The following is a 9,701-nucleotide window of genomic DNA, read 5'->3' on the forward strand; positions in this document are numbered from 1 at the left end:
ATCTTCTCAGGGGTTCAAATACTTCTGTTTAGCCGTGCGAGACAAATACATTCTTTAAAAATCATACAATGTGATTTCCTGAATTCTGTCCTCGGAGTGGGAATGTCCTCCAATGTGAATGTCAGACCCTCCATGATGGAGAAGTGGGAGAACTTGCAGAATCACAGGGTGTTCAAATACTTCTGTTCCTCACTGTATAAGTGCATATATATATATATATATATATATATATACAGTCATGGCCGAAATTGTTGGCACCCTTGATATTTCTCCAGGAAATCATGTATTTCTCACGAAACGTATTGCATTAACACATGTTTTGCTATACACATGTTTATTCCCTTTGTGTGTATTGGGACAAAACAAAAAAAGGGAGGAAAGAAAGCAAATTCGACATAATGTCACACAAACCTCCAAAAATGGGCTGGACAAAAGTATTGGCACCCTTTCACAACTGCGGATAAATAAGAATGTTACAAGCATGTGATGCTCCTGTAAACTCACCTGGGGCAAGTAACAGGTGTGGGCAATATAGAAATCACACCTGAAAGCAGATAAAAAGGAGAGACGTTCACTTAACCTTTGCATTGTGTGTCTGTCTGTGCCACACTAAGCATGGACAACAGAAAGAGGAGACGAGAACTGTCTGAGGACCTGAGAACCAAAATTGTGGCAAAATATCAACAATCTCAAGGTTACAAGTCCATCTCCAGAGAACTAGATTTGCCTTTGTCCACAGTGCGCAACATTATCAAGAAGTTTGCAACCCATGGCACTGTAGCTAATCTCCCTGGTCGTGGACGGATGAGGAAAATTGATGAAAGATTGCAACGCAGAATAGTCCGGATGGTGGATAAGCAGCCCCAAACATGTTCCAAAGACATTCAAGCTGTCCTGCAGGCTCAGGGAGCATCAGTGTCAGCGCGAACTATCCGTCGACATTTAAATGAAATGAAACGCTATGGCAGGAGACCCAGGAGGACCCCACTGCTGACACAGAGACATAAAAAAGCAAGACTACAGTTTGCCAAAATGTACTTGAGTAAGCCAAAAGCCTTCTGGGAAAACGTCTTGTGGACAGATGAGACCAAGATAGAGCTTTTCGGTAAAGCACATCATTCTACTGTTTACCGAAAACGGAATGAGGCCTACAAAGAACAAAACACAGTACCTACGGTAAAATATGGTGGAGGTTCAATGATGTTTTGGGGTTGTTTTGCTGCCTCTGGCACTGGGTGCCTTGACTGTGTGCAAGGCATCATGAAATCTGAGGATTACCAAAGGATTTTGGGTCGCACTGTAGGGCCCAGTGTCAGAAAGCTGGGTTTGCGTCCAAGATCCTGGGTCTTCCAGCAGGACAATGACCCCAAACATACGTCAAAAAGCACTCAGAAATGGATGGCAAAGAAGCGCTGGAGAGTTCTGAAGTGGCCAGCAATGAGCCCAGATCTAAATCCCATTGAACACCTGTGGAGAGATCTTAAAATTGCTGTTGGGAAAAGGTGTCCTTCCAATAAGAGAGACCTGGAGCTGTTTGCAAAGGAAGAGTGGTCCAAAATTCCGGGTGAGAGGTGTCAGAAGCTTATTGATGGTTATAGGAAGCGACTGATTTCAGTTATGTTTTCCAAAGGGTGTGCAACCAAATATTAAGTTAAGGGTGCCAATACTTTTGTCCAGCCCATTTTTGGGGTTTTGTGTGACATTATGTCATATTTGCTTTTCTGCCTCTGTTTTATATTTGTTCCAATACATACAAAGGGAATAAACATGTGTATAGCAAAACATGTGTTAATGCAATACCTTTTTTGTGTGAAATACTTGATTTTCAGGAAAAATATCAAGGGTGCCAACAATTTCGGCCATGACTGTATATGTGTGTGTATATGTATATATATATATATATTATTTTTTTTAAATATATTGAATACAACCAAAATTAATATATTACTATATTTGGGAAGAATATTTTTAAAATATATTTAAAATATGTTTTTCTTCCATGTGGGGTTCTGCTCCTCTAATTGTAGGGTTTCTCCTGTTGACTTTTCTTCTGTGACTTTGCTCCTGCTGTGCTCAGTACTATTTGACAATTCTTCGTTAAATACATTTGCCATGAGCCCACGGAGTGACCTTCTTACCTTACTCTTCATATCTTTACCCAAGAAGGTGTAAAGGATTGGGTTGATACAACCACTGGAGTCGGCCATGGCTTGTGTGAGAAGGTCCACATCGGTCACTACTGGGTTGTCGAAGTACAGCAGGATAATGCCCATTATGTGGAATGTGGTATTATGTTAAAAAATCAATCTGAAGAATATATTTTAAAAAAATTTGTTTTTAAATATATGCCTTTAAAATTATATTTAAATTTTTTTTAGAATACATGTTAAAATATATTAGCGTAGGCCGATATATTGTAAACATATGTCACATATATAATTTTTGTTCTAAATATATTGAAAATATATTTCTCTTCCATGTGGGACAAGCATAGGTCTGTACAAAAAACAAAACAAAAAAAACCCAAAAACAAACAAACCAAAAAAAGCCACATTGAAAAAAACAAAAACGGTCAGAATCGATGGACTGCTCGGTCGTTTTCTGCCGTCACTTTTCTATGTTTCTAAAAAATGTACAGCTAAAATGAAAAAAAAAAAAAGAAAAATTTATAGATCAACTGGGGGGTATAGGATTATAACTTTTAAACATCTAGGAGAGATGGCAAAATGTCCAGTGTGCATGAGACCTTAGCAGCAATACATGCGTTTTCAACAAGCAGTTCTAGGACCGCTTCTCCACATCCTTATTTTTCCTTAAAGCAAAAAGTATTACAGTTTTTGGTGTTTGATAGAAAAAAAAAAAGTCCAGTGGCAGGACAGATCTGTATCAGAATAGGCCAAATGAGCCTCAGATACAGGTGTCTATAAATTGTACAGTGGCAGGACATTTTTCCAGCAATGAGAACAGACCCTAACGATTAGGGCTCATTTGTACTAGCGGTAAGAGGGGCAGTAAAACCATTCGGTTGAACCATGTTATTACCGGGGGGGAAGAGAGAGAGGAGGGGGGGAGAGAGGGTGAGAGAAGAGAGGAGAGAGAGAGAAAGAGAGAGAGAGGGAGAGAGAGAGAAGGGGGTGAGAGAGGGAAAAGAGAGAGAGAGGGGAGAGAGAGAGAAGGGGGGTGAGAGATGGAAAAAAGAGGGAACAGAGAGAGAGAAGAGCGAGAGAGATGAGGGGGGAGAGGGGGAAGAGAGGGAATAGAGAGAGGGAAAAGAGAGAGAGAAGTGAGAGAGATGATAGAGAGAGAGAGAGAAGAGAGGAGGGGCAGAGAGAGGGAGGAGAGAGGGGGGGGGGAGAAGGGGGTGAGAGAGGGAAAAGAGAGGGAAGAGAGAGAGAAGAGAGGGGGGATAGAGAGAGGGAAGAGAGAGAGAGGAAAAGGAGAGGGAAGAGAGAGAGGGAGAAAGAGAGAGAAGAGAGGGGGGATAGAGAGAGGGAAGAGAGAGAGGGAAAGGAGAGGGAAGAGAGAGAGGGAGAAAGAGAGAGAAGAGAGGGGGGATAGAGAGAGGGAAGAGAGAGAGAGGAAAGGAGAGGGAAGAGAGAGGGGGGGGGGAGAAAGAGAGAGAGAAGAGAGAGAGAGGGGGGGTGAGAGAGGGAAAAGAGAGAGAGGGAGGGAGAGACAGGGGGGAGAGGGAGGGAGAGACAGGGAGGGTGAGAGAGGGGGATAGGGAGGGAGGGAGGGAGGGAGAGAGGAGATAGAGAGGGAAAAGAGAAAGAAGAGAGAGGGAAGAGAGAGAGGAGCGAGGGGGGGAGAGAGAGGGAGAGAGAGAAGAGAGGGGGCAGAGAGAGGAGGAAAGAGAGAGAGGGAGGGAGAGAAAGAGTGAGTGAAGAGAGAGAAGGGGGAGAGAGAGGGAGAAGAGAGAGGGGGTGAGAGAGAGAAGAGGGGGGGGGCAGAGAGAGGGATGAAAGAGAGAGAGGGAGAGAGAGAAAGAGAGAGTGAAGAGAGAGGGGGGAGAGAGAGGGGGAAGAGAAAGAGGGGAAAGAGAGAGGGGGGAGAGAGAGGGGGAAGAGAAAGAGGGGGAAGAGAGAGGGGGGAGAGAGAGGGGGAAGAGAAAGAGGGGGAAGAGAGAGGGGGGAGAGAGAGGGGAAGAGAGAGAAGAAAGAGGAGAGAGAGATAATCATGTACACTCATTGATCTCTCACTCTCTCATTGGGGAGATTCTTGTGTTGCCGCGGGCAGCACAAAACCTAAATACACCACAGCCTGTACTTTATTATGGTTCTTGAGGAAGAGAAGAGTCAGGCGGTTTTTTTTTGGACACTGGTTGGGGACCCATAGGAAGTGAATAAACACATTCTGCACTGCATGTAATGTAATAAATGCCCATGCATGGATCACGTGGCAATGATCTCGCTCGGAGTGAACAACACATTTCAATGTAGTGAACAATCATTCCTCTTCAGGATCCGAAGACCCGTCATCATTAGCTGAATGCAAGACGGACTCTTCTGAAGAAAACAGAATTACAGAACTATGTTCCCAATTCCGGTTTTGTTATCAGTGTCTGCACAGAATGGAAGCCAACCACAACCACACTTCTTTCTGCTGCATCGTCTGACCGATGTGGCCATCATTAGTGCAGGATGCCGGGTAAATGTAGTTTTTGGCTCCTTCTGCAATCACGGGAGCCTTGGCCGTTTGTCCTGGTCTGTTCAGACATTCACAGTTTGTTTGCCCCCCCCCCCCCATGGGCAACTAGTATAAAAGGGTAAAAATCAAACCCATGTGGCTTACGGCCAAAGTTACAAAAGCTATAGATAATAAGAAAAGATATAATAGCAAAAAGTTCAGTGAGCGCTAACCAATACAGCAGCTGATACACTAAAAAGGAAAACCATACAACCTTAAAAATGACATAAACATAAATAGCGCAGCGCTAGAAATGATGTATATAAGTGCACCAATAAAATATATATAACAAATGGTGCAAAGTTACTTAAATAATATCAAATGGTGTAGACCACATAATGTGTGTATATAGTTTCCAACAAAGATACAGTGATAACGTTTATCGCACACCTTCACTTCACTATACAAATGCACAATATAAATGATAGTCCAATAAATATCTAGTGGTGAAAAAGCCACGGATGAACTGAGAAGAAAGTGACTTCATTAGATCCCAGTGACAAATTATAGTCCAACGTCGTGCAGGAAAAATGAGCAAATTGCACACTCACCAGAGGCGCAATTTAATTGTGCATTTGTGTCATATACACCAGAGGCCCCTCCAGCTATGGGTGGAATGAAGCCCAGAATGGATGACTCCACGATGGGAGGTACCGCATCAGGGGGTCCCCTTAAATAGACCTGGCTCCAAGCGGGATCTGCTAAATACAACTCTGGGCCCTGGGATGATCACATTGTGGTCCTGGGGAGTTAAGTGCTCGATATGGAGCAGAAAGGAGTACCCATAGTGTAGTATTTAGGTCAAATATTGAATGAATTTATTGAAGATTAGAACTAAAAACACACTTTTTCTTAAGTATTGTAGTAAAACCAATCCTTGTGCACAAAGGATGTATTGAAATATACACTGACCAGCTGGTATGGGTGGGTGGCCGCCGGACCTCCTTGATCCGGTGGCTTGACGTCGCGGCCCCTGCTAGCTAGCGCTGAACTATTTATGTTCATGTCATTTATAATAAGAAAAGAGCTTTAATTAATATAAAAATGAAGGATCATCGTTTACACATTACAAAGAATAGAACAGAATATGCAAAAAGGAAATAAAGGCGCAAAAATTGAAAACGAACGACAGATAGCAGAACCAACCCTAAAACATTCCTCCAATATATGAATAGTAGAAAGGTCCGGTCCGGTCATGTAGGCCCTTTACAGAACCATTTAGAGGGGGGGACTGGGGACAAAGAGAAGGCCAATGTATGAAATCCCTTCTTCAGCTCTGTGTATACAAAGGAGCATGGGGGGGGCTCTTGTCCACAATGGACGTGGTACTGACACCCCCAGATGATCCACGTTGGCTCACAATTGATACGTTCCAGAAATATTAACAGAATAAAGGTGAATAAAGCCCCTGGACCGGATTGTATACACCCACGGGGGCCTTACAGAATTCAGCTCTGTCATTTAACAGCCATTGTTTCTCATTTTTAGGGACTCTTTAATGACTGGCATAGTACCACTGGATTGGTGTAAGGCCAATGTGGGGCCAATATTTAAAAAGGGGTCAAAATCTTTACCAAGTAATTAAAGACCTGTTAGTGTAACTTCTATTGGGAAGATACTGGAGAGTTTAATAAAAGACCACAGAGAGGAGTTATTGCTGGGAAAACACATTTTAAGCATTGATGTGCACTGGTAGGCACTGGTATGTGGGATTGATGTGGCACTGATGGGCACTGGTATGTGGGATTGATGTGGCACTGATGGGCACTGGTAGGCACTGGTATGTGGGATTGATGTGGCACTGATGTGCACTGGTAGGCACTGGTATGTGGGATTGATGTGGCACTGATGGGCACTGGCAGGTGGCACTGTTCAGCACTGACACAAGGCACTGATGGGCACTGACAGGTGGCACTTCTGGGGCCACACTGATCATCAGGGCACACTGTTCATCAGTGCCCTGATGATCAGTGTACATGTCCCCTCTGCGAAATGCCGATTACTGGCTCTCCTCTCCTCTGTCAGTGTGACAGCTCGTGAGGAGAGAAATGCCAATAACCGGCATTTCCCTGTTTACATGTCATCAGCTGTGATTGGACACAGCTGATCACATGACCGAGCCGACATCTTCGGCTATTTCTCTAGATCGGTGATCCGCTGTGTCCCTCAGCGCTGATCGCCGCGCTGCGTGCTCCCTGAGCTGCGCATGCGCGGTGAGAATAGGAGGACGTCATATGACGTCCTATCATGAACGAGAGAACCACCTTGCACCTGTCATTGGACTATATGGCGGGCAGGAGGCGGTTAAAAAAATTACCATTATCATTAGGAGGCAGGGGCGGACTGACAACTCATGGGGCCCCCAGGAAATAGGGGATCATGGGGCCCCTGTGTCCTTGCCCAAACTCAAAAAAGCCTATGAAAAAGGTACCAGGGGCATCTCATGGGGCCCCCTACTGACTACGGGCCCTCAGGCAGTGCCCGAGTTTCCAAATGGTCAGTCCGCCCCTGGTAGGAGGTTTGTTCAATAAAATGTGAATTGTACTCTTAATAGTTGATAACATGAGAATTATTCTGACTGTTATTTACATCAATTATTTAGGTAAATGAGAAAAATATCTTTTGCATAATAAATTGGAACACGGTGGATATATATATATATTTATTTATTTTAAATATATTGAATACGGCCAACATTGGATTATTTCAAATATATTTTTAGGAAGAATATTTTTAAAATATATTTTAAAATATATTTTTCTTCCATGTGGGGTTCTGCTCCTCCAATTGTACGGTTTCTCCTGTTGACTTTTCTTCTGTGACTTTGCTCCTGCTGTGCTCAGTACTTTTTGATAATTCTTCGTTAAATACATTTGCCATGAGCCCACGGAGTGACCTTCTTACCTTAACCCCTTTGCGCCGGCCGCACACAAATGTGCGGCCTCCCAGCGTCTGGGCCTAGACGCTGAGCGGCCACACATTTGCGTCCATGTAACTAAATACATATGTGCTGAGAGCGCACGCCCTGCGCGCTCCCAGCACACATGTGTGGTACTCACGGAAAGGTCCCAGTCCGCTCTTTCGAATGGGACCTTTCCCGGTCATGTGACCGCCGTGACGCGTCATCACGGCGGTCACATGATTCCTAAGCCACGCCCCAACCGCCCCACCTCCCGGCGTCTGAATCTCTTAAAGGGCCGGGAGGCATCGGCGGGAAGGGGTTAATCTGCAAATCTTTACCCAAGAAGGTGTAAAGGATTGGGTTGATACAACTACCAGAGTCGGCCATGGCTTGTGAGAGAAGGTCCACATTGGTCACTACTGGGTTGTCGAAGTCCAGCAGGATAATGCCCATTATGTGGTAGGGAGCCCAACTCACACAAAATGCTATGACAAATGCCACTTTGGTGGTCTTGTAGCCAACCTTTGCAAACCTGGTCTGTTTTAATTTACAAGCCAGACAGGCATAACTGGAAGACGTGATCAAGAGGGGTATGAGAAAACCAAAAATCGTACGAGTAACCGTAACCGTCATGTTTGGAAAACTCACATGGGTTTCCACCTTCGTGTCACTTCCATTACTGTACTGAAGGCCACCTTGTCCGTATCCACATTGTGTACATGTCAGGGCTCCGGGTATGACCAGAGGTGTGTGGACTGACACAGGGAAACGCAGGCTTCAGATATAGTATAAACAATATAATTTATTTAAGACTAAACAATACATAAACGCAGTGCAAGACTAAACATAAACACAGTGCAGACAAACCAAACCAAAACCCCCAACAGATAACAAAAGAACAATACTAAGCGTAGTCGGGCAGGCCGGGTCGGTAGCAAACGGGCAGGCAAGGTACAAAGGAGCAGGCGGAGAGTAGTCAGGCAGGCCGGGTCAGGAACGATCAGGCAGACAAGGTACCAAAGGAGCGGACTGGAGAGTGGTCAGGAATAGCAGAGGTCAGGACAGGCGGAGTTCAATCAGAGTCAGGGATCAAGCAGGATCAGACAGGAAGCAGACAGGATACAGGTACAGGGGCTCTTGGGAAAACATACACCAAGGCCCTGATTGCAAGTCTGGTCATTCCTTATATGCACCTCCTGTAATCAGCCTCAGGTGTTTTTGCTGACTGCAGGAGTGAGCCTCTGGTTGCTGAGAGCACCCACTGGCCAGTCCTGGTACTGCAACCCACAAGGCATGTGAGTCCCACCACTATTGGCGAGTCCATTCCTGACAGTACGGTTATTCTTAATGAAGGTAGTCCTGTACAGGACAGCGGGTAGGCACATCAAGAAGGACAACATCCACATAGCCAAGCATATCATCCAGGCCATTTGTAGGTGGCAGTGGTTTCTGGCCCACACAGGTTGGACAACCAGGATGCAGCGGTAAACGCTTATCACCACCAGTGTAAAAACACTGGAGAACATGGTGAAGATCACAATGGAGGGTAACATCTTGCAGAAGGCAGGACCGTACAACCATCCATCATAGAAGAATTGGGCTATGAAAAATGGGAAAGCTAAACAGCGAGTCAAGTCGGCCAAAGCAAGGTCCCAAAACCAAACGTTCATCACTGTCCACTTCATCTTCATAGTAATAACCCAAAGAACCAGAAAATTGCCGGGAATGCCAACAAGAGTTGTGATGATCATAATCAGGATGGAGAACACATGTTGGTTGGAAGCCATGGACGATTCCGAATCACTTGCATTCAGCATTTTGGTTTCCTGTAAAGACAACAGGATTAGTTGGAGATAAGTGAACTTCATCTGTTCAGTCTCACCAGAATCTCCCCAATCTACACCGTGTTCCAAATTATTATGCAAATGATATTTTTCTCATTTCCCTCAATAATTGATGTAAATAACAGTCAGCAGAATTCTCAGGTGACAACTATAAGAGTACAATTCACATTTTATTGAACAAACCTCCTAATGATAACAGGATTTGTGTTCCAAATTATTCCGCACAGGAAGTTTCAAAACACTTTCTAGGTTGTAAAGAACTGAAAATT

At 44.5% G+C, this 9,701-nt stretch overlaps 1 protein-coding gene across 1 annotated transcript; it reads right to left on the reverse strand.

Annotated features, from left to right (window-relative positions):
• Positions 1–1,979: 1,979 nt before the first annotated feature.
• LOC149434255 (C3a anaphylatoxin chemotactic receptor-like) lies at positions 1,980–9,405 on the reverse strand. Its single transcript, XM_089663870.1, has 3 exons — positions 8,925–9,405; positions 8,045–8,316; positions 1,980–2,276 (listed from the first exon to the last, which is right to left on the reverse strand). The coding sequence occupies exons 1-3, from the start codon at positions 9,403–9,405 to the stop codon at positions 1,980–1,982; spliced, it is 1,050 nt and encodes a 349-aa protein (XP_089519996.1).
• Between the last annotated feature and the right edge of the window lie 296 nt (positions 9,406–9,701).

This window comes from Staurois parvus, unplaced genomic scaffold (assembly GCF_062004578.1).
Source record: "Staurois parvus isolate SC_StPar_1 unplaced genomic scaffold, SC_StPar_1.0 ptg001793l, whole genome shotgun sequence".
In the NCBI taxonomy this organism is placed as follows: domain Eukaryota; kingdom Metazoa; phylum Chordata; class Amphibia; order Anura; family Ranidae; genus Staurois; species Staurois parvus.

Excerpts from the sequence above, each read along its gene's own strand:
- LOC149434255 (XM_089663870.1), bottom strand. The coding sequence starts at position 9,405 with ATGCTGAATGCAAGTGATTCGGAATCGTCCATGGCTTCCAACCAACAT. Across the intron at positions 8,317-8,924 it reads TACCTTCATTAAGAATAACC|CCCTGACATGTACACAATGT; the intron begins GTACTGTCAGGA and ends TCATACCCGGAG. Across the intron at positions 2,277-8,044 it reads TGAGTTGGGCTCCCTACCAC|ATAATGGGCATTATCCTGCT; the intron begins ATAATGGGCATT and ends ACCACATTCCAC.